Source organism: Ricinus communis, chromosome 5 (assembly GCF_019578655.1).
Source record: "Ricinus communis isolate WT05 ecotype wild-type chromosome 5, ASM1957865v1, whole genome shotgun sequence".
Lineage (NCBI taxonomy): Eukaryota > Viridiplantae > Streptophyta > Magnoliopsida > Malpighiales > Euphorbiaceae > Ricinus > Ricinus communis.
This window is the reverse complement of record NC_063260.1, coordinates 31602292-31624576: the sequence shown is the minus strand read 5'-3', so window position 1 is coordinate 31624576 and position 22285 is coordinate 31602292. Positions and strand designations below refer to the sequence as shown.

At 36.3% G+C, this 22285-nt stretch overlaps 6 protein-coding genes across 8 annotated transcripts; 3 read left to right on the top strand and 3 right to left on the bottom strand.

The window, feature by feature from the left end:
- Nucleotides 1-998: 998 nt before the first annotated feature.
- Nucleotides 999-2443, top strand: LOC8284171 (probable F-box protein At4g22030). The gene has a single exon (XM_002518408.3). The coding sequence runs from the start codon at nucleotides 1107-1109 to the stop codon at nucleotides 2358-2360; it is 1254 nt and encodes a 417-aa protein (XP_002518454.1). The 5' UTR covers nucleotides 999-1106; the 3' UTR covers nucleotides 2361-2443.
- A 375-nt stretch (nucleotides 2444-2818) lies between these two features.
- LOC8284172 lies at nucleotides 2819-4878 on the top strand. The gene is made up of 7 exons (XM_002518409.4): nucleotides 2819-3037; nucleotides 3262-3328; nucleotides 3419-3496; nucleotides 3673-3733; nucleotides 3833-3860; nucleotides 4116-4206; nucleotides 4323-4878. Exons 2-7 carry the CDS (start codon nucleotides 3275-3277, stop codon nucleotides 4605-4607), a joined length of 597 nt encoding a protein of 198 aa, XP_002518455.1. The 5' UTR covers nucleotides 2819-3037; nucleotides 3262-3274; the 3' UTR covers nucleotides 4608-4878.
- Nucleotides 4879-5396: 518 nt separating this feature from the next.
- On the bottom strand, nucleotides 5397-8333 carry LOC8284173 (aminomethyltransferase, mitochondrial). Of its 2 annotated transcripts, none has more exons than XM_002518410.4 (4): nucleotides 8178-8333; nucleotides 6829-7402; nucleotides 6369-6487; nucleotides 5397-6052 (listed from the first exon to the last, which is right to left on the bottom strand). In XM_002518410.4, the coding sequence occupies exons 2-4, from the start codon at nucleotides 7384-7386 to the stop codon at nucleotides 5506-5508; spliced, it is 1224 nt and encodes a 407-aa protein (XP_002518456.1). In that variant the 5' UTR covers nucleotides 7387-7402; nucleotides 8178-8333; the 3' UTR covers nucleotides 5397-5505. The 2 variants fall into 2 exon arrangements, with proteins under 2 accessions (XP_002518456.1, XP_015574318.1); XM_015718832.3 differs by lacking the exon at nucleotides 8178-8333 and adding an exon at nucleotides 7911-7928.
- Nucleotides 8334-9289: 956 nt separating this feature from the next.
- Nucleotides 9290-11909, top strand: LOC8284174. 2 transcript variants are annotated; one of them, XM_015718819.3, is made up of 6 exons: nucleotides 9290-9548; nucleotides 9883-10148; nucleotides 10248-10376; nucleotides 10456-10614; nucleotides 11094-11266; nucleotides 11484-11909. In XM_015718819.3, the coding sequence occupies exons 2-6, from the start codon at nucleotides 9903-9905 to the stop codon at nucleotides 11617-11619; spliced, it is 843 nt and encodes a 280-aa protein (XP_015574305.1). In that variant the 5' UTR covers nucleotides 9290-9548; nucleotides 9883-9902; the 3' UTR covers nucleotides 11620-11909. The 2 variants fall into 2 exon arrangements, with proteins under 2 accessions (XP_015574305.1, XP_002518457.1); XM_002518411.4 differs by having other exon boundaries at nucleotides 9299-9548; nucleotides 10248-10367.
- Nucleotides 11910-11921: 12 nt separating this feature from the next.
- LOC8284175 (U3 small nucleolar RNA-associated protein 6 homolog) lies at nucleotides 11922-15870 on the bottom strand. Its single transcript, XM_002518412.3, has 6 exons — nucleotides 15352-15870; nucleotides 14227-14877; nucleotides 13554-14003; nucleotides 12893-13065; nucleotides 12451-12634; nucleotides 11922-12138 (listed from the first exon to the last, which is right to left on the bottom strand). Exons 1-6 carry the CDS (start codon nucleotides 15754-15756, stop codon nucleotides 12043-12045), a joined length of 1959 nt encoding a protein of 652 aa, XP_002518458.1. The 5' UTR covers nucleotides 15757-15870; the 3' UTR covers nucleotides 11922-12042.
- A 643-nt stretch (nucleotides 15871-16513) lies between these two features.
- Nucleotides 16514-20692, bottom strand: LOC8284176 (glycine-rich cell wall structural protein). The gene is made up of 2 exons (XM_048373629.1): nucleotides 20310-20692; nucleotides 16514-17627 (listed from the first exon to the last, which is right to left on the bottom strand). The coding sequence occupies exons 1-2, from the start codon at nucleotides 20690-20692 to the stop codon at nucleotides 16514-16516; spliced, it is 1497 nt and encodes a 498-aa protein (XP_048229586.1).
- Between the last annotated feature and the right edge of the window lie 1593 nt (nucleotides 20693-22285).

Sequence of the window (22285 nt, the reverse complement as noted above, 5' to 3'; positions counted from 1 at the left end):
ACCTATTTCCATCTGTCTTTATGTATCACTATTTAAAAGCTTGAAAGATTCTTACTTAGATTTGGTTTATGTACTCATTTATATACCACACTAGACTATTAGATGCTTGAGACATATTCATTAATTTTAAACTACATAATATATGCCAATCATCAATTACTAAAGTGCCAAAATACTTATAATACTTGTCACTCTCTTTATTTGTTATGGTGTATATATCAAGCTCAAGTAAATCTTTTTAAAATAATCTATAAGTATCTTGTTCCATATGCTCTAAATTAATGAAACAAACTCTAAATACTAAATTAGAAAAGAGATGGATCTAATTGTATGCATCAGATTAGATTTCATATATTAATTATATTAAAATATAAAGCACTATATATCCCTAATATAATTAGAAAAATGTGTCCAAGTAAGAGTATTAATTGATAATGCATAAAGCTAGTATTCTAATATATTTCGTGTTGGTGAAAGAAAATTGTCGATATCATAGCATTAATTTTTGGTTTCACATTTAATACGTAGTAGCATAAGCATAATAAAGAGTAAAGAAGAATGTGTCAAAATGTGACAAAGTCTTACAGTTTCTTGATGAAGAAAATCAAAGGTGATGAGGAGCTAATCATTGCCCTAGGAAATCAAATTTTCAATATTCTACAATTTTAAATGGCTGCTCTAATCCGCCAATGAGTTGGGAGATATAGAATATATTCTAATGTCAAAGGCAAGAAAATCTAACTCCAGCACTAAATTAATTAATTGATGATTGCATATATGCATATTAAATTAGCATACTTAATGGATAAATAATTAAGTTCTACAATGTCATCCCGAGCTAATTGGAGGAAATTTGAAGTTAGAAAATTAAGAAGAGGGAATGGGTCCAGTCAAATAGGAGCGGTCAAAACTCGAGCAGGCAGTCAGTCCATATGTTCAACTGCCATGACTCCTTCTCAAATAGCCACAATCCCCTCATATAAATACCGAACCATGGCCTCCCTCAATTTCCAATCCATCAGTCACCTTCTCTTTTACGTACCCAAACCAAAATATTAGAAAAGAAAAGAAAATATCATACCAAAACTCGAAAGTACTGATCTGCAATGTCTTCTTTACAACATTCAGGTCTTGTGTTCTCTTCTTCTACATTCTCCTCCTCCAGAATTAGTGCTGCCATTTCTGTCCCTAAACTCCCAAGAATCCGTTTCCCGGTTCCAAAGGCACCGTCAAGAAACTTGGTCGAGGAATTCAGCTTCACGCACACAATCCCAACAGAGAAAACTTTCACCACCCCGAGAATTATAGATGAACCTTCTACTAGTTCAGCTAATTCTTCGAAGGCAACAGCCCAGCTTTATGCTATCTTAGAGGCTGTTGCTGATAGAGTTGAGATGCACAAGAACATCGGCGAGCAACGTGACAATTGGAACAATCTTCTTTTGAACTCCATTAACATGATCACTCTCACAGCTGCAACCATGACTGGAGTTGCAGCAACTGGTGGAGCAGGAGTTCCTCTTCTGGCTTTGAAGCTTTCTTCAACTCTTTTATTCTCTGCGGCTACTGGGATTTCACTTATAATGAACAAAATCCAGCCCTCACAGCTTGCAGAAGAGCAACGCAATGCTACTAGATTGTTTAGGCAGCTTTATAGCCAATTACAAACTACACTGGCTCTTCATGATCCTACTGAGATGGATGTAAGGAATGCAATGGAAAACGTTTTGGCTCTCGACAAAGCTTACCCACTTCCTTTGCTAGGGAAAATGATTGAAAAATTTCCTGCAAAATTTGAGCCCGCTGTATGGTGGCCCAAATCAAAACTCTTGGGGAGAAAAAGCACAAGACATCGAAAGACTGGTTGGAGCGAGGAGCTGGAAGTGGAAATGAGAGAGGTTATTGAATTGATAAAAGGTAAAGATAGAGAAGACTACATGAGATTAGGCAACTTGGCGTTAAAGATAAACAAGATTTTAGCGATATCAGGTCCATTGCTAACAGGCATAGCAGCTGCTGGATCTGCCTTTGTTGGAAACAATTCTTGGGCGGCAATAGTTGCAGTCGCTGCAGGTGCATTAGCTAGCACAGTCAATACATTTGAGCACGCAGGCCAAGTTGGTATGGTGGTTGAAATGTATAGAAACTGTGCTGGATCCTTCTCACTTTTGGAGGAATCAATACAATCTGCACTGGAAGAAAAGGATTTAGAAAGTAGAGAAGATGGAGAGATATTTGAAATGAGAGTGGCTTTAAAGCTTGGAAGAAGCTTGTCGGAGCTTAGAGATGTTGCCAAGAAATCCTCTTCCTCTCGTATAGATGGAGCTGACATAGATGAATTTGCTAGCAAACTCATGTAAATTGATGACTAGGAATTTTTGTTGTCCATAACTAAGCTAAGCCTAATTGGTTGATTCTTTTACTTAGACAAATTCTTTTTTTATATCATGTGACATTAGATAAAACTGTAAATGAAAGTGAATTTTGTTCATTCTTCTAACGGAATGGTCATAATTAATTTATGAAAGTTATTTAATCAAGTTGTTGAATTTTTTAAATGAAAAGCAAGATTACCACAATTAAAAAGGTCCATGTTGAATAGACTGAGTTGGGTTTTGTTTACAGATTTAATTATGTTTTGGATATGAAAGATTACTACCTATGATTATGACTAAGAAAGTTCTGATAAAGTAGCAGCTAATTGAAAATTTCATGCCAAGGAGAAATACAAGTCTGCATTGGGTTTCCGGGAGACATCGACTTCCCTTAAATGCGAACCATTCAACTTGGAAATTGGAATTGGTCCGTCCTGTCCTAATGTTGAGGTTATGGATTGGGCCATTAGCCCATTAACCTAATAAAGCCATACTCTTGGAAATTGGAACTGTATTTTGGAGGCCTATTTCTGTTAGGTATCTGCCTCTTTTAACACTTTCCTTCTTAAACCCACACCCACCTGTCTCTTCTCCGATCAGACAGTGCCTCTCTCTCTGTGCGCTAAAACTCCTAAAGGCTAACACTTTTCCTTCTGAATCAGGTTTTTTTTTTTTCTTTTCCTTCTTACGCATTTAGCTCCATCTTCTCTATTTTTTATTTTAAACTTTTTTTTTTATTTATCAATTTTTTTTTTATCATTCTTTCACAATCCGTCTCTTCTAAATCAATTTTTTTAACATTTTGCTTTTCAATTTGAAATATTCCAATTCATCCCTACTGTATTTGACCTTATTAATCATTTTCAACTTCTGGGTTTTTCTTTAGCTTCCAGGAGACGATGTGGGCAAGTGCAAGGCGAAAAGTTCTCTCTGGCAGCATCTCTGCTTCTTTGGTTTGTTGTTGTTGTTTTATTTTCTATTTTAAATTTCATATCTAGTTTCAATGAATTCGAGTTTAATTATCTGTGCTTGCTTTGGGATAGGTGTTTAAGCAATCATTGCTCGCTACTCGTTCTAATTTTGAACCATTTTCACAACCTTATTCTATGGCAATAAAAGAGGTTAGCTTGACTTTTTGTTTTCTGTTTAAAATTAATTTTCATATAATGTGGTTTATGATCTGAGCAATTTGCTGAAAGTAATTAATATGGTTGCGGTTTGTTTTGAGTATGTTTGTAGTGGTACATTTGACATTTAATTATCTGATATTTTATTACTTTTAATATTAACTGTTTAGACATCTCTTTTTGGAAGAGGATCAAGTAACTCGCAGAGTTTTGATTGTCATGGTTCTCAAGGTAATTTTGTTGTGTGCATCATATTTTGCATGTCGCCTGTTTTAATGAAGGATTTTTTAGGCATGCGCTCATACCCTTCTTTCTTTCATGTGTTTACAGGGTTTTCAGTTGCTTCAAAACCTGTAAGGTCAGCTTTATTTCCCCATTTCTTTTCTTCATTTTTGCATTTTATAAACGCACAAGGCTTAGCTCTTTCTCCATTCGTTCTTTATTATTATAAAGAAATTCTAGGTAGAAATGTGCATTCCTTCTTGGTCGACGCATTTCCTTCTCTTCAACAAATTTAGGAAAATTAATTGGTAATGACGATAACATACCTTGGAAAACAACGGTCTATTGTATTTAATGCAGTGAACCTTCATTAACATATACTATTCTACAGGGAATGTATGTCATTTCTCCGAATGGATTCCCCTATTTCTACTCTAAGGAGGCCATTTTCTTCAGATGGATCTAGTGAAGGGGAAAGAAGAGTAAGTACCATAAAGTAGTTTCTCTGAAGGTTTCTATGCTTTCAGAGTTTAAAAATCTTCCCCTTCTCTTTGCCTTCCTCTAATGTTGCTTTATAATTGCAACATATGTATTGCAGGTAAAGAAGAATGTTGTAACAAGACTTCCTTTTGTTGATGCATTCCTGTTGAAAATTAAGAAGCACAAAGATCTTCTTGCTAACAGGAAAATATGGTCACGTAGATCTGTTATTTTACCAGAATTTGTTGGTTACACTGTACGAATCTACAATGGAAGAACATTTGTTCGATCTAAGATCACTGAAGCAAAGGTTGGTCATAAATTTGGGGAGTTTGCTTGCACACGGAAGCGTAGACATCTCAGAACAAGTACTGCAGCGGCAAAAAAGAAGGGAAAAAAGTAGATAAGGACAAAAGAAAGTCCATGTTTGGTAGATTTGATCTGAATTGCTGATTTAATTCAAGCCAATTTGCTCGTATGTGAAAGTCACTAGTCTTCTATTTTCATTGTTATTCATCTCCTCGGGGTTAACACTAGAAACCGTAAACTCACGGCCCTTGTTTTTCATTATCTGGAAAGTTGGTTGTTATTCTTGAGCCAGCTTTTTGGGATTGTAATCTTAATAATATTTAAACTATTTATAGTCAGAGTAACAAGGATGTAAATTTTAACCATTGGCAGTTCATTTTATATGGCTTACATTCTGCTGCTTTGTAATTAAATGATGAATGCTATAACGGCTTGGTGTTCTGCTACTTCATGTGGCATGTTACACGATTAAATTTGGTCATTGTTCGATTCTGTTTGCCTTCATTAGATGCTCTAGAAGTATGTATACGTGCTTTTCAAATCTCCAAATGGATGTTTGAGACTGATGTAAGATGGCCTTGGGATTTGAGAATCAGACCCGTCAGAAAAACTGCCATCCAGTCCAAATTTTAACAAATCTTTCTGCTGCTGAGAATAATTTGAGGGAAAAAGTTAGCAGTACTATGAACAGTGATCATAAGATTTGTGCAAAAGATGCGTTGCCGGCGATTTGTGCAAAAAGACAACTTTAGAGCAGTAAACCTCATTGTGATTTTCATTTTATTGTCATGAAACTGAATTTATTTTCCTCCATCTGAAGCATCTAACTCTATTATTCAAGTCTGCTAACGATAAACATATAACAATGAATTACACGAACGTCTAGCAGACAGAAAACGGGAGAGTTATCATTGAAAGTAATCGTGTTTAACAAGAACAAGTCAAAACAGGAACTTATCAGAAAGTCCAGGAGCCGAAGGACCAAAGATGAATTAGGATGGCTTGTAATATTTAGTTGGTACAAATGGCATTTTTGTGACAACTCCATCATAGGCCTTCCCTCGCACAAGTATTTTAACATTGGTGCCTGCCTTGTGTAATCCAGATTTCACATACCCCATAGCAATGTTCTTCTTGAGGCATGGACTAAATCCTCCACTGGTGATTTCTCCAATATTTTCCCCTTTATCATTCTGAATCTCACTGTGGGATCTAGGTGGTGGACCAGAAGAGGTAAATCCTACACGCCTGATTTTGGGACCCTCTGCTAGTTGTTTGAGTATTACCTCAGCACCAAGAAAGCCACCTTCAGACTTTCGCCTTTTCCCTATGGCCCATGTCAATCCTGCCTCTACAGGTGTTATGTGTTGTTCCATGTCATTACCATATAAACACAACCCAGCTTCAAGTCGGAGGCTGTCACGTGCACCCAGCCCTGTCAATCTTATTTTTCCTTCAGATTTTTCTAAGATTGCCTTGGCAAGATCCACAGCATGCTCCGAAGCAACAGAGATTTCAAATCCATCTTCACCAGTATACCTGAAGCATCAACAAAGAGGTAGAAATAATCCACTTTCACCAGTCAAAAACTATGCAATATAACAAATGCAGGGAAGAAGTGTAAACTAAGTAACCAGTAGGTATAAGCTAAATATTCAATCATTAAGAAAATCACAAAATCGAGCTCAGGAGCATGCCTCCACAAAAGAGCTACTCTTTATATATACAGACAGTAGTCATAGCTTTAGGTTGCAAAAAACAAGTTAATGCCTCAGTCAGAGTCATATAAGGTAATTCTACTAAGTTTGAGATGTATAAAAAGGAAATATATGAAGAATAAACGAAAAGATCATACCCAGTCCTAGTGAGAAAGCAGTGTGATCCATTGATGTCAATCATATGAAATTCCCCAAAGTATATCTTGCTCAGATCCTCTTTTGTCAGGTGTTGAAGAACTGGGGCAGCAAGAGGTCCCTGCACCAGAAAAATGACAAGAAAATCCTTTACTAATACCACTAACAAGAGATATCTAAATAATTAAGCTAACAGTTGTATCTCAAGATCATCAGAAGTGACATAATCGGTGTCTTACCTAAAAGGATGACATGACGAGCAATAAAGTTACAACAGAAGACATGATGGTGCAAAGCATAAGGCTATTGTTATACACCCAATGTCTCCAACAAGATGATAGAAATGTTTAATTTTATCTTATGGTCACAAGATTGACAAAGAGAATCAGAATAAAACCTTAAAATTGCACATTAAAGTTCCACAGCAGAAACTGAAACAACTTGGTGAATGTTAAAATTCACCTGAAGTGCAAGAAGAGATCTCTCGTCATGAATGTGCCATGAGACATCACCACCCTTTGTCTTGAATGCCTTCATGTGCTCCTCAATGTGAGCCAAATCCTTGTCCCTACACCCCGCATTCACAACTATGTATAAGAGATCATCCTTAACTTTGGTGATCACAGAATCATCAATTGCTCCTCCTTTCTCATTTGTAAAGACAGTTAGAGTGCCAGTTCCATGTGCAAGCCCAGCAACATCAGCAATAACAAGCTTCTCAAGGAAAGGGACGCAATCCTTTCCCTTGAGACTCAGTCCACACATATGGGAGACATCAAATAGGCTGCCGTTCTGCCTACAGTTCACAGTAGAGTCCATGATAGAATCCTTGTACTGAATGGGCATGCTCCACCCAGCAAATGGCACCATCTTCCCACCATGAGCCACATGAAAGTCATATAGTACAGTCTTTTTGAGATCAGCTTCAGAGGCGAAGTATCGACGGGCCACAGCCTTCTTATCAGCTTGAGAAAGACGACGGGTGATTGATTGACCAAGTTGCCATAGACCTCCTCTCATTCTCTAAGATGAATGTCTGACCATAACAATGTCAAGCAAACTGTCAGATACAACTAGCATCAGCAGATGCAAAGTCCAGAATAGCAATTGGATTTTGATTAATAGATGTTAATGACATAGGCAAGCCAAAAAGAGATGAAAAGTTAAATACATAAGCAGAAACAAAAAAAGAAACAGGTTTACAGATATGTCAAACGTGAGGGAAAGGGTCAAATGTGAGGGAAAGGGTGAAGTATGCAGAAAGTGTAGACAAGTCCAAGTTAATTATGTGCCAATGGCATTGTCCAGAGTTATATAACTCCACATAACAATACCATTTATAAAAAGGGTTGATACACTAACAAGCAATAGCCTTTTCTAGTAGTCCAATGAAAGAGATAATTTGGGTACTGGATTCTTTTAAATGCCTGCAATAACATCCTTTACGGTTCACAATATAAAATGATTTGGTGCAATTGCGCCTCCAGGTTCGAAATCTGCTTCTAAGTAATACTTATGATCTCAAAGAACCAGTAGTTACTCACCCACTAAGAACATAAGGATCTCATAAAAGATGTACGACGTCATTGAACAATTCACATAAAAGAAAAAGATGAATATTAGCAACAACAAACAGAGTGTTTGATAATAGATCTCATTTGCATTTTCAGCATCCAAGAAGGCATAATCACCAGCACCTTACTGTAAAAGAATCGAGTATTGAGAACAGCAAAAGATAGAAACTTTGAAGCACAATTTTGCAGTAATGAATAGACCCATAAAAGAAAAGAAGACGAGAAGGGGAGGCTTACAGTAGTTGGTGGTGGTGATGGATATTGTTCAAAACAAAGCAAATCTGAGGAGAAACCAGCGGAGCATCGACGCACTACACTCAATATATGGTGATAAAATAAGGACACTTTTTTAAAAATATAATATTTATATATATATAATGTATTTTTTTCTAGTATTTTTAATATAATAGAAAATAGAGTTAGATGTTTGGTGGGTAACGCAGTGGGTGAAGGATAAAACCCCATCTGTAGCGAGTGGTGTTCAGGGCTAAGTGCAAACCCAATCAATTCTGTCTTTTATGCAAGTGCTACTCTTTTTAACATTTGACTGTTGTCCCAATAAACAATCTGCACTAAATAATCTTTGCCGTTGATTCGATGATGTGGGTACTCAAGATGGAATGGTGAAGATAAAGAGCCTATGGTTTGCGACACAGGAAGTGAGAGCATTGAATCAGAGTCAGCTGACATGTTACCTTCCCTTAATGTGTTTTTGAGTTAAAATAAAGGAAAAGCAAAGTTGGTGAGATTTGACAAGGATGCCACCCTTGTTGGGAAAACGCTGTTGCCTATTGGCTCTTGGTAGGAAGGCTTGTTCTTAGGATTTGTAATTAGGGGAATTAGTGGCTATGAAATTAACCACAAAATTTAGAGATTCTTCTCAATTTATCAGTTCAGGTTGGGTTGGTGACTAGTACTCTAATATGATTCTTGGTTACATTAGAACTACACAAAGCAAAGAATAATAATATATGTATAAAATTCATAGGTCTGTCTAACTAAAAAAAAAAATGCAAGTAAAATGAAGCTCTTAATCATGATGATGGACTTGGGCCTCACTCATATCTTCCTTTAAATGGCTTTTTTAGAGTAAATTCTACAATGACAAAATTAGGGCCTGATTCAGTCTTTCAGAAGATTTAGTTCTTAGTCATGATGATGGATTGGGCCTGCACTGGACCAAGCTTCTGGTTCATGGATTTAGCGACGGCAACGGCGACGTCTCTTGTAACAGAAATGCGACAAGGCTGTTTTTGGAGGCGCGCGGAAATCAAAGAAGTGGGAGTAAACGACACTGCCACGCAGAATAAGGAAAAAAAATGACAAAGCTTTCAGAATCTAATAAATCAACCCCACAGCCCAATTTCTCACGAAAGAAATAAGGATTCTCATGACAGCCATAGAAAAAGGAAAAGAAAATATATATTCATTTGATTCAAAATCACCAGTCTTTCTTTCTTTCTTCCTTTCGAATCTCTGGTTACCATTTTCTTTAAAATTCGTGGCTTCAGATACTTTTGCTTCCACTCTCTCTCATCCACTTGATGCATTTCTGCTTCAAAATCTATTCCCAGATGATGATCTTGAGTTCTTCTTAATCCATATCAGGTAATTCTGTTTCTTCTTCTCTTTTTAGCTTTTGCTTTCATTCTCTTGAATATTTCAAATATGTATATGAGCAATTCGAAATTTAAAAGAATACCAATGTGTATTAGTTATTAATTAGAGTTAGCAATCAAGATTCAAGATTATGTTTTGTGCTTGTGGGTAGTGGCTATCTTTCTCTAGATAGTATACAAACACATGATTAGCAAATACCAACATCCCCCTTTCAGTTGCTCTTTTTTTGCTAGGAGTAGTAACCAGGTCGATAGCTCAGAAAATTGATTTTGTTATTATTTGTTCTATTCTTAGCATAATATTTTCTTTTCTTTTTGATAAGGTAATGATCATGGTTCAACCATGGTAATAGTCTATCTATCTGGAGTAATTACCAAGTGGCATCCTTATCCGGGAATCAGCAGACTCCATGAGACTTCTCTATGCAACACCACGCATCTCAATTCTATGACAAGTCCTGCAGTCTCTCCTAGCCTATTATGTGTTCCATGTAATAATTTAGTTTACAGTTCTTCCGTTTCTTGGAATGGACGTAGCCAGCGTAGGACTCCTCACTTGTCACAACGAGTTGCTTCAAACAGATGGCTGGTGGGTTATAGAGTAACTTCAGGACTAATATGCTTCTTTTCTTCTTCTTTTTTTTTGTGGTTGATTAAACACTTCATTGCTTAATTTTGATTCTTACAGTGTCGGTCACATGATTCTATTTCACCTGATGATGAGTACCGTTCGTCTCGGAATATAGCAATCAGTTTGTTTAGGCGATACAGGAATGTCATCGACCGTGGAGGAAGTGACAACCTAAAAGTATATTCAGTAATTTGCTCATCTCTGTTAATTTGTGGGGCTACTATGCTTCAATTGCTGAATGATGGATTTTAGTTATGTATATCAGGAGTTCATCAGTGCTGGGGTGAACGCATATGCTTTGGGCTGCACTGATGAAGGATTGCGCAAGGAACTTATTGCTATGAAGGAATCTGGTGCTGAAATTGAAGCAATGCAGAATTATGGGGGAAGCACCAGTGTGAAATCCAAGATATTTGCAAAGGAGGTTAGCCACTCCTGCCTAGTTTAATGCATTACTCTCTTAAGCTTTGAAAATCAGAAACAACAACTAGGTGATTAAAGGTCTTGTACTGAATCAATGCTCCTAACCTTCAAAAGGTCATCCTTAATCATATCCGCTTTTCTGTATCATCATTGTCCTAATGCTTGAGCCTTTGTTTGACTCTGAAAGAGCTTCAGAGGGAAGCACATTTCTCAACTAGGCTTATCAGGAATGGTTCTGTCTTTCTTTCTTTTCGTTCTTGTTAGTTTCTAAATGCATGTCAAGTTCTTTTCTGGATCTCTTTCTAATATTATGATGTGTTCCTTATACATTTGTATTTCTTTATGAAAAGGGTGATTTTTGGCTATTAACTGGAAATTTCTTTTTTCATGAACAATTAACATCAATGATCAGTATAAGTTATTGCAGAAACTGATAAAATTCTTGGATTAGAACCTTACTCTTTCTAATCTAAGGTGCAGGTAGATGAGTGTATTCTGTGGTTGAGCATTATATTCATCACCATCTTGTGTACTCCACAACCAACTATAGTTAGATGGTCATCTACCCCTCCTGTGTCGGATGAAATACTGCTTAAGTGGAAAGGTTTTTGTGCCCTCATAGCAAATGCATATTATGTGAAGGGAATGGCATGGTGAGGTTCTTTCAGTTGCTTTTGCTTTTTGGCAGTTATATTGGGATGGATAAAGTTTTATATGAAAAGATGTATGACTGAACCAAGCATTGACATCTCATGAATTTGGTTAGAAAGTCGAGAATGATTGAAATATTTTGAATCAGTAATACTGCAAATTATGGAAACATTTTTCCGGTTAGATTGTGGCTGACATAATCTGTCTTGTTTGACGAAGGCTTCCTGTGAAGACTCTTCAGCTAGAGCAAATGGCGGTTGTGGGATATTCTGAGGAACCATCAGTTGTTGCCAGCCGAATGCGATTAGTGTTTAGCACACTTGAGGTTGTAAGTCCACAGTGGCCAAGAGTCTAGCCGCGCTCTTCAATGTCAGCAAAGGCCAGTTTCTCTAGGATCATTTGGGCTTCTATATGAAATTTGTAAATTAGTGCACCTTTATATTCAGCAATCATTTATGACTTTTAAAAAAATTAAAATGTCCATCTACTTTTTTAACTGGTAATCTGAAGTCTGGAGAAGCCTGACATCTGCCAGTATTGTTTTGTAATGAAACTGGTACCTGGAAATAGCTTGCAGGCAGTTAGTTGCCTCAGAAATTTACGACTGCCTCAAGATAACTAAATGCAGCTTATCTTGAATTTCTATACCACTTGAAATTTCAAACGACCAGAGAGATTTGTTAAATCTGAAAATAACTAAATCTTTTGTCAATTACACAAATAACTCAAGATATCAATCAAGGCCAAAACTGATAAAGTTTATTGTACATAAGAAATATTATAAAAAATCTGGAGAAGTAATAAGTGACGCAGAGTTTTTGAGCGTCTTCCTTGCACGCCAATACACCGCATTTGCTGTTTCTGATGTTCCCAGCTGTACAAGTGGAAAGTTAGTATATACTGAAACTATTGATAACTATTGATATGATGCACCAGATAATAGGACATCACTTTGAACATGGACATTGATGAGCAAGTCGTATAAAATAATTTCAGGTCATAATCTGGCTAGTTTAATTAAAAAAAATCCATCTCATATTCTCATTTTAAGCTGATATTAGTATAGGCTACACAGTTTCTGGAAAGTCAATGAAGTGTTGTGATAGAAGTATGCATTCTGTTAGGGACATGGGAAGGGTAGTGTGGAAAAGAATGTTATTTACGAAGAAGGTAAAGCAAAATTCACCTTAATCTCCATGGCATGGTAATCTCGCCACAATCTCACATTTTGGTCATGAGTTGCAAGTGCCGATTCATATAATTTTCGGGCATTTCCAAGACACTCTTTATCATGAATTGATGCAAGATTCTCTTCCAACTCAATGCAAGTTCTGAGTAAAGCAAGACCTGGACGGGGCAGGGCAAGAAAACTGCAATGGAAACAAAGAGGGTTATGATGCCTTTAGCTAACAAAAGAAAATAATTTAAAAGTTTCGTTATAAAGTCACGCGTTTGATGTTTTTGCATATAGTGTATTACAGAGTTTCACAAAGTCAACAATGCCCTTCATATACAGTGAAAAAAGGCCACTTTATGTAAATATTATTCCCCAACTAGAAATGCTCCATACATAGTAGCATATCACAACCATTAAGCAGTGAATACTGACTTTCCAGTTACTAACATACCGCTTGTACGTCTCCCTTGCAAATTGAATTCCATTTTTCTGGAGAACACAATTTACAATGGCAGAAGGAAGAGAGAAACCATGGTCGCCGCCACCATCTTTAGCTACTGAAATGAATGACATCTCAACCAGCTGCTCAAAATAATGTTTTTCTACAGCAAATAACTTGATTGCCTGCAGTATGAGATTATATTAAAACTTGGGTTGAATTTTCAAACTTCATTATTTAGTTATTTTCCAGCACTTGTCTGTCATTGAAACTAATAAGTACAATAATCATCTCATGGAATTAGGAAGATGCAGCTTAATTAAGCCACATGGTATCTGCAAATAGACTAAATGCATAATATTATTGAGTATATAAGAAAGTAACTTTAAAGAATTGCTACGCATTGTCTGCCAATCAGGCACCAAAGGAGGAGAGTGATAACTCTAAAATCAGAAACCCTAAAAATAGTCACCTTAGATATTTTATTCATTAGAGAAATACTTTCAAAATAATAAGGCATGTCTCAGTCTTAATAGATATTTCTGATAGGTAAATCATTGATTATAGTACCAAAGAAATAGAGCTAGAAAGGGCAGGCAAAACTGAACCCAGATGTGTTTAGTCAGATAATGTAAACTTTGACATTACAAACGGCAAAGGAATAAAATCATACCATCACCCACAACTCCTCAGCTTGTGATATCGACACTTTAGTCAATGCATTTTTAAGGAGCCCAAAGATGGATTGCAGATCAATGTCACTTGGTCGAGGAATATTATTTGTAAAAATTCTAATTTCTATTGAGGCCCTTAAAAGCAATAATTTTACTGAATCTGAAAGTTTTCCACTGCAAAAATTTTCTGCTAGCTTCCTGGCTTCATCTAGCCTTCCTAGTTGCAAGTAAAATGAAACATATTCACAAGCAAAATCCTCACTAATGCATCCTGATATCTCCGCTTTCTTGAATATTGTTAAAAGATGAGAAAGTTGGTGTTTAGTATGACTGGCTGGTCCAGAAAGTTGGTTATCTTCTCTTTTAGGGGCAATAACATCCATAAGAAACTTCGCATATAGGCTAAACATAGTCGGAGAGGACACAAATTGCAAAGCCTCCTCATAAACCTACAAAGTTCACAGAATCAAGGAATTCAATTAGATAACAGTGAGCAAGAAAAGAACTCAGATCATATGGATATCTATATTTCAACTTCTGTAATAAAAGAATTGCACTACAATTCTTATCAGATATCAAGACTCGAGAATGCAGGAAAATTACATCACAAGAAAAGCAATAAGCAACAACTGTTTAATTTCAATGGTGTCACATGTTCTTTTAGGATTGTACCTGAACTGCCTTTTGTAGTTGTGGTGGCATGCTACCTTCAGTCATCTCCTGCATACTTATAGAATCAGTCAGTTCAAGTCTAGCAAGCCAGTCCCAGTATTCAGAATCGCTAGAAAAGTCTCTTTTCATATCATTCAAGAGCTGGTTGCGCATATCTTCTGAATGAGCCAATTCTGTAGCTTCAAATATCTCAAACAATCGCTTTCTCAAGCCAAAACTAGAAGGAAGGGCTTCAATTGCACCACTATATATCGTCTGAAGAATATTCAAACCCTGTTCCCGAAACAAATCCGCTTTATCCTCAACACTAACATTTATCCCATTGTTATTTCCTCTTTCTTCATCAAGTGACATAAACATACCATTATTTTCATCTCTCCAATGTTGCTCGTCAGCATCTCTATGATCACGAAGTAGAGTGCCTGTATCCTCTCCGAGAGCAACCTTCCGAGCTTTTAACTTGTTAAGGTATGTAAGTTCCATTCGAAGATACTCTATCCAAAGGTCTTCTGAATTAGGGCATACTCTCAAACCGCTCTGCATAAGAGCACGTGCAGCTGCTACATTCAAGTTATGATCAAATTCCCAAGCTGCAGCATATATCCAAACTCCTGGAACTTTTGGATGAAACCTAATTAATTGAGCCAGTACCTAAATAATGAAGAGAAACAATAAACAATGAATAAAACCCCTTCTCTAAGAAATAAATACAATTAGCTACATGAACAAAATAAACTCTTAACACCTAAGGTCTGTTAACATCTAGAAACTTCAGTCCTTGCTGATAAAAGTATAAAATGTTAAATTTAATTATATTTTAGTTAGTCCCTGAATTTTTATGTTATAGAGCAATTTAGGCTTCAAAATCAAAATGGATAAAATAAAGGAGATGATTGAACAGCAGCTGTTCAGGCTCCATTTCGGCAATCAGATGCTGATTAAAAGAGTTCACCAAACACTTAAAATAGAGCTGATTGACACAAAATAAGCTATCAGCTCCTCACATCAGCTGAACCAAACGCCCCGAGAAACAGCTCAATCAACAGTTCAATCATAAATTGATTTAACACAGAAAACAATATCTTCCAAATCTGATTTTTTTTTTTCTTTCTAAAAGGTTTTTACCTTCTTCATTCTGCCATTCCTGCGAGCTCTACAGAATTCCAAATACCGAAACCAAAGATCAATATCTCCTTTATATCTCGTGACAGCGAGACGATAAATATCAACAATTCTCGAAACACCGGCAAAATCGGAAACTGACATCTTCATTTTCTTGTTTCCCTTTTCTTTTAGGTCACGCGCCACTGATTTCTTTCTTAGGCGGCGAAGTGTGTCTAGCTGAGTTTCATATTCTATGTATGCTAAGTAATCTTGCTTTAATGGACTAGGTCGTTTCAGTCTATACTCGAATTTTCGTCTTTGTTTCACAATTTCAGCTATCTCCTGATGCGTGAAAAACCCGCGCCTTTCTAAATCGTCGAGCTCGTCGACCATGCGCTCCAGGCGGTATTGTACGGTGTCCGCCATTCTTTTTGCGTTAGGTTTGGATTGAGGATGGTACTGTAAAGATTTTAGAGAGATAGAGGCAGTGAAATTTGAAAATTTGTTATGGTTTAGGGTTTTAGGAAAGGATTATTGATTTGAGGAAGAAGATGGGAAAGGTAGTTGGGCTTGGGCTTGTTAGGCCCATATATAGAACTACATTGGTTACCGTTTTAGGTCAAAGCGGTGTCGTTCGGTGCTTAATTTGAACTGATAATGGGCTATGCAACCTTTGTAAAGCCTAAAAGACCAGCATAATATTGATGGGTTATTTTACAATTTTTTTAATGAATTGATTAAGAATGATTATATTTATTAATTAAATAAATATTAATATATATAATAATTTTACGCTATTGCGATTTATAAATTTAAATAAAATTAACTCAACTTTAAACTCGTAGTTTTAGAAGCGATTTATAATTAATTTATGTTATTTATTTTTTTACAAAAGAGTTGATAAGGAAAAGAATGCATTGTGAATCAAAATTATTAAGAGTCTGATGATTAAGAAAAGAAACTAACTTTGCTAAATATTCAAAAGATTAATTTGGACATAGAAAAATTAGATGTAATGGAGAAAGCTGAAAATGCGAGCTTAGTAATATATGATGGCAAAAAGAAAAACATTAATTTTATTAGGGAAACAAAATTCAGGAACACATAGTGAGAGTGATGTATGGAACTCTTAATTTAAATGTCTGCAAAGAATTTGATGGCTTTGTTAAATTTGGTTTAATTCTTAGGGATCATCACCCTTACCATTTCCTATCCCAAAACCAAAGCCAATTCCCATTCCAAATCCTATGCCCATTCCACTGTGACCCCTCCCAGCTCCTTGTCCTGTGCCTACTCCTTTGCCGCCACTCCCTCCTCCAAAACCAAAACCTTCACCTTCACCCCGTCCATATCCTTCACCGTTGCTTCTATCACCACCTCCACTGACACCTCCTATGCCAATGCCTCCGCCATAACCACTACCATGACCTGACCCTCCACCAAAGCCACTTCCACTTCCACCTCCACCTCCACCTCCACCTCCACCTCCTCCTCCTCCATTACCACCGAAACCACCACCTGCACCAAAACCACTACCATGGCCATACCCTCCACTAGAACCTTTTCCACCACCGCCCTCACCTCCACCACCTCCACCCCCTCCACCGTTTCCTACACCAATACCAGCGCCAAAACCACTACCATGACCAGACCCTTCACCAGAACCTCCATTCTCATTTCCACCCCCTTCTCCACCTCCACCCCCTCCTCCTCCTCCTCCACCACCACCACCACCACCACCAGCATTATCTCCACCTCCAGCTCCATATCCACTGCCATGACCATACCCTCCACCAATCCCTCCTCCACTACCCCCACCTTCTCCTCCACCACCACCACCACCACCACTGCTCCCTATACCAGCTCCAGCTCCAGCTCCATGGCCTTCGCCATGTCCTGACCCACCATCTGCATCTCCACCTGCTCCTCCACCACCACCACCACCACCACCACCACCTCCTCCTCCAGCAACAGCACCACCATCACTGTTACCTCCTCCAGCCCCATGGCCCTCCCCGTGCCCACTTCCTCCAACATTTCCACCATCCCCTCCTCCTCTTCCACCTCCACCTCCACCTCCACCTCCGCCTCCAGTCCCAAATCCACCAGCATAACCACCTTTACCTTGCATACCAATATCTCTGCCACCATTTGCAAAGAAACTTCCGCAACTCCGCCAATTTCTATAACATTCATCTTCATTATAGTGGTCATCATCAAAGTTCCATCCACTTGGACCACCATATTTGTTCTCATCTTCTACTTCATGACGTTCATAACCAACACTACTCGAAGCCCTAACAATGTTAAAAACAAGAAAAGCCACGTAAAATACTTTGCTAATCATTATAGAACAAGCAAGACTCAAGAAGACAAGTTAACTTGCGTGCTTGGCCCCTCCTCTCTTGTGTCTCGTATTTATAGGAGTGACCATTCTCTCTTACTTGTTCATTATAGTTCATCGCTATATTTTACTGGGACAAGAATTTCAAGCCATTCTATTTTTTATTTTATTTTTCTCCCAACTAACAAACAGTAATGGACCATGTTCATTTGCTGTGTTTCAAAGGGACTCGAATTGGCGGGAGCACTAAACAATGTATCCAAGTCAACACATTAAGGTCTAGATAGTGTGTTGTGTGGTCAACTTTAACAGACAAAATATTATAAGCCAACTTACTGAAAAGAAATCCAATACCCAAATGATTTTACGTATAATTATGCGTGCATGATTTGTCAACATTAGTATAAAATAATAAGCTAGAAAGTAGTGGAGTAGTAGGTATAATATTGTACCCTCCTGAAGTATCCTAAGCGATTGGCATCCTAATCCTTTCTATGTGAAATGTCATTCTTCGGATCTCTATGAAGTCCTACCTGGCATTCCATTCTTTACGAGTATAATTAGAGCTCGATGACAACCAATCTCTCAGGTAGGATATAAAATTCAAAATATTCTCATATACCCTTTGTATGTCTTTCTAATTTCTATGTTGTGTGAGAAATATGTATATGCTTATCTTTTTCTTTCTCTTCTGCTTGCGTATGTAGTTGGTACAGTGGGCATGCGAGTGGAAGTGGATATACATATTGAACACTTGAAGTGTAAGCCTAGAAAAGTATACTAGCTAGAGGCACTTGCCTCCAGCATGCAATGATTAGCAACATTTTGGTAGTGATTTACAGTAGACTTTTCTGTCTTCCTGAAGAATATTTTGTAGCTATAGAGAGAATGAAATGCACCAATTAAGATATGCAGAAAAGATAAAATTAATACAAAATCATTTTAAAGATCTTTCCTTGTACAAACCCATTTTAACAATCTTCATTAGTTCTTCTAATTAATGGGAATCTAACTACTCCAACTTTAGCAACAACTCCTTCAGTATTTTATGCTGACTATAGTATTTAAAACTGGGAGGGGGGCTTCAGTGCCTAGTACATGCATCCAAATCTTTTCGATGTTTATTTATATACGGAATTCCCTTCAGATTACAAAATTAAAGTCCATTCATCAATAAAGTTAACAATTACTATTATAATTATGCAATTAGACAAGAACATAGCGGCAGCCGCTGAGTGTGCACAAGTGTAAGCAAACAGGGTAGCCACGTAATAGATAATGTGAAAAATGTGATCAGTAGAAAAGCAAGGAAGTATTAAAAGATTTAAAAGAGAAATAATAAAATATGAAGTTCTAGAATAATGAATATAAATGGAGCTAGCATCCACTGAGAAGCAAAATTTCAAAAGAGAAAAACAAAAAACAATAATTAGAAAAAGCAGAAGTTGAAGACAACAGGTCTATATATAAACACTTTATGGTTACTTGTATAAAAAATATATAGAATTGTGGCAGGCAATTAAGGAAGTGTATGATAGACAGCAGGTGAAGAGGCCAGCTGAATCCCAACATCTTTAGATATGGCAATATTATCTTTTCGGAACCTCAGATTTTGATCTGGAATGTGCTTTTAATATTCATCATTTTTATATATTTGTAATATAATGTAATGTAACCCAATCGCAGATTACTGATGGTGTTTCACGAAAGCTGGGATCATCTTTTTTCTTTTTCTCAACATTTACATTTGATCAAACAAGTAAAATTAATTTTCGAAATGATGAATTTTTTAATAGATGAATTTGTGAAATCTCTCGAAAGATAAATTCTTTTATTTTTTAAATTTTTTCAAAAAAAATCTTTCAAAATTTAACGATCTGATAGGCTTAAAATTAAATAAAAAGAAAGAAAATATTATTATTGGCTTAAAGTTCAACGTATATATTTTTTTTGAAGATTATTTTACTTTATTTTCTACCACTTTAAACTGTTTTCAGAGTTCTAAATCTCTTAATTGAATTATCAAACAATGTTAGAATAACATAAATTAAAAGATTTACACTTCAGGAGATAAAATAAAGTTTAAAATTTTAAAACTTAAAATATGAAATGTTTAAACTGTTACAAATCCAATGTTAAATTTTTTTTTTAAATGGATTTGGTTTACTATGTTATCTATAAATTAAATTAATTATTTAATAATTATTACTTTATTTATTAAATATTATATTTAAATTAATTGATTTGTTTATTATTAATAATTACTATAATTAAATATTAACTAATATAATATAATAAATAATAAATAATAACTGGTTTCTTTAACACATGAATAATATGAAAAATTGAGTAACGTTAATAGAACTTTTAAAAAAATATATATATGTTATGAAGTGTGTAACAAACTAATTGTAAGTAAGCAATTTAAGATCATAACTATTTTAGATAAATATTATTATTATTATTATTATTATCATTAGGTAGTAGCTGCCCACACTATTATTTCTTATACAGGTTACAGGCCATGATTAAGTTCAGTATCTAATTAATATGGAACAATAGGATAACGCATAATTTGATTAAGGCTGCCACCCTCCCATCCCTCCTCCAACTCCTGAACCTCCACCATACCCACCGCCTCCCCCATTCTTTCCCCCCACCACCACCGCCACCACCTCCTCCACCCCCGCCCCCGATCCCACCACCTCCAAACCCAAAACCTCCTCCAAACCCACCTCCAAAGCCAGAGCCCTCGCCTCCGCTGCCTCCACCACCACCACCTCCCAACCCTCCATTTCCATACCCGTACCCGCCTCCAGCTCCACCACCAAAGCCAGACCCCCCCTTTTGTCCCCTACCGCCACCAAGTTGTGCACCATCAAAACCAGGAAAGGGGAAGAAGAAGGTCTTGTTATCAGCATTTGCAGCTTTTTTGCTCTCAGATAGCTTTCTAGCACCAGTAGGAAAAACGAGTAGCAACGCACCAAGAATAAACACCATAAAACGTCTACTAGCCATTTTCAATTATTTAAGAAGAGAACGTATAGGTTTTTTACGTGATAACAGTAGCATCAAAACGAGGATTATATACACGTACCCATCTTTGAATTGAACAAGGTGGGTTATATATTTACACCTCTTGTCCTAGAAAAATTAATAGAGCCACCTGCCCAGAGACCCGCAAACTAACCGCCCTTCTCTTTTGTTTGCGTTTCTTTTTTATTTTTCCTTCTCTCTTGATCAATAACTAAGTGACCACCCTTTGTCGATAATAATTTGACCTAGCTAGCTGGTTTTGTGTCTCTTCACATTTGAACAACCATTTTTGTAGGCTGAGTCATCCTGCATTTACTTCTTGCTATCATCACATCATCTAATTTTTCTAACTATTGTCATACAGGCAGGTCATCACGACTCAGATTTCATGAGTTTTACAGAACAAAATTAAAATTTTAACTGATATATAAAATAATCTATAAATATTATTATATTTATATCACCCTTAATTAAGGGATTCAAATATTATTCTTGAGTTATAAATGAAGGGAGAAAAACTGAACGTAATATATGCACTTATAATTAAGTTAAGTTTGTAAGTGCAAGGATGGTAATATAATTGGACATTCAAAGCGTAACTCATTATATACTTAATTATGATACTAAATAACTTCTAATTTTTGCAAAATCAATTGATTAAATAATTTATCTCACAATTTTTTATTTTTTTTTCAGTTTATGGTGACATTTCGATTTAATTTGATTTTTACAAAGTTATATTAATTTGAATATGACTTATATTTTTAAGTTGAAAATATTTGATTCTAAAAGTTCTATATATTTTTTTTAAAAGTATGAGAATTGATTAAACAATTTTTTATAGACTTTGCAGAGAGATAACTATAAGTAATGGCGAAATTGGGAGTTAATAGGTGGTCCTTCATTCAAAGAGAGAGAGAGAGGAAAAAGAAAAACTTGTGGACGATGAATTTCATTGGTTAAACAAATAATTAAGTGCATTTAATTGATTTATGAAGAGGGATGTGCAAAATCTGATTTGAGGAAAACTGGTTTCACATACGACTTTGTAATAACTGACCGATAAAGAAGGTGAGCAGACCTCGTACTGGGTTTTTACATATAAGGACAATGCAGCTGCCGACATTAACATTTTGTTCGAGAATTTCTTTTCCCTTATGGTTTTAATTATTTGGAAAGAATTTTCTTCTTCTTTTTTATCCTCGAATGCAAAATTCCAGTACTTCAAATGTAATATTAGGTAGTTTTTTCCAGTACTACAAACTAGACTCTGAACAGAAATAGCAACAAAATCATGCTGCCACCAAAAATTCAACCCAGCAGGAGGGCTAGCAAAAACATGAAGACAACCAACATAAGAAGCAAGCCAATCTGCGACAAAATTAGCTTCTCTATAAGTATGGACAAGACGAACTTCTCAATTTCGATTGAGCAGCCTACGTATCTCTTCAATGATAGACCCATTAGCATTAGGCAAGCCAAACTCATTTTGAACCGACCGAAGGGCACATTGACTATCCACCTCGACAATGAGCTTTCCAATATCCAACTTCCAACCTAAATGAATACCTTGCA

What these genes read in the sequence shown, in the direction of transcription:
- LOC8284176 (XM_048373629.1), bottom strand. Translation starts at nt 20,692, where the DNA reads ATGGCTAGTAGACGTTTTATGGTGTTTATTCTTGGTGCGTTGCTACTC. An exon ending in GGGAAAGAATGGGGGAGGCG is followed by an intron (nt 17,628 to 20,309) that starts GTGGGTATGGTG and finishes TAACATTGTTAG; the next exon opens with GGCTTCGAGTAGTGTTGGTT.
- LOC8284173 (XM_002518410.4), bottom strand. Translation starts at nt 7,386, where the DNA reads ATGAGAGGAGGTCTATGGCAACTTGGTCAATCAATCACCCGTCGTCTT. An exon ending in GATCTCTTCTTGCACTTCAG is followed by an intron (nt 6,488 to 6,828) that starts GTGAATTTTAAC and finishes TTTCTGGTGCAG; the next exon opens with GGACCTCTTGCTGCCCCAGT. An exon ending in TGCTTTCTCACTAGGACTGG is followed by an intron (nt 6,053 to 6,368) that starts GTATGATCTTTT and finishes TTGATGCTTCAG; the next exon opens with GTATACTGGTGAAGATGGAT.
- LOC8284172 (XM_002518409.4), top strand. Translation starts at nt 3,275, where the DNA reads ATGTGGGCAAGTGCAAGGCGAAAAGTTCTCTCTGGCAGCATCTCTGCT. An exon ending in GCAGCATCTCTGCTTCTTTG is followed by an intron (nt 3,329 to 3,418) that starts GTTTGTTGTTGT and finishes GCTTTGGGATAG; the next exon opens with GTGTTTAAGCAATCATTGCT. An exon ending in GTTGCTTCAAAACCTGTAAG is followed by an intron (nt 3,861 to 4,115) that starts GTCAGCTTTATT and finishes ACTATTCTACAG; the next exon opens with GGAATGTATGTCATTTCTCC.
- LOC8284174 (XM_015718819.3), top strand. Translation starts at nt 9,903, where the DNA reads ATGGTAATAGTCTATCTATCTGGAGTAATTACCAAGTGGCATCCTTAT. An exon ending in CCAAGATATTTGCAAAGGAG is followed by an intron (nt 10,615 to 11,093) that starts GTTAGCCACTCC and finishes TCTAAGGTGCAG; the next exon opens with GTAGATGAGTGTATTCTGTG. An exon ending in TATGTGAAGGGAATGGCATG is followed by an intron (nt 11,267 to 11,483) that starts GTGAGGTTCTTT and finishes TGTTTGACGAAG; the next exon opens with GCTTCCTGTGAAGACTCTTC.
- LOC8284175 (XM_002518412.3), bottom strand. Translation starts at nt 15,756, where the DNA reads ATGGCGGACACCGTACAATACCGCCTGGAGCGCATGGTCGACGAGCTC. An exon ending in GCAAGGGAGACGTACAAGCG is followed by an intron (nt 12,635 to 12,892) that starts GTATGTTAGTAA and finishes TTTCCATTGCAG; the next exon opens with TTTTCTTGCCCTGCCCCGTC. An exon ending in ACCATGCCATGGAGATTAAG is followed by an intron (nt 12,139 to 12,450) that starts GTGAATTTTGCT and finishes CCACTTGTACAG; the next exon opens with CTGGGAACATCAGAAACAGC.
- LOC8284171 (XM_002518408.3), top strand. Translation starts at nt 1,107, where the DNA reads ATGTCTTCTTTACAACATTCAGGTCTTGTGTTCTCTTCTTCTACATTC.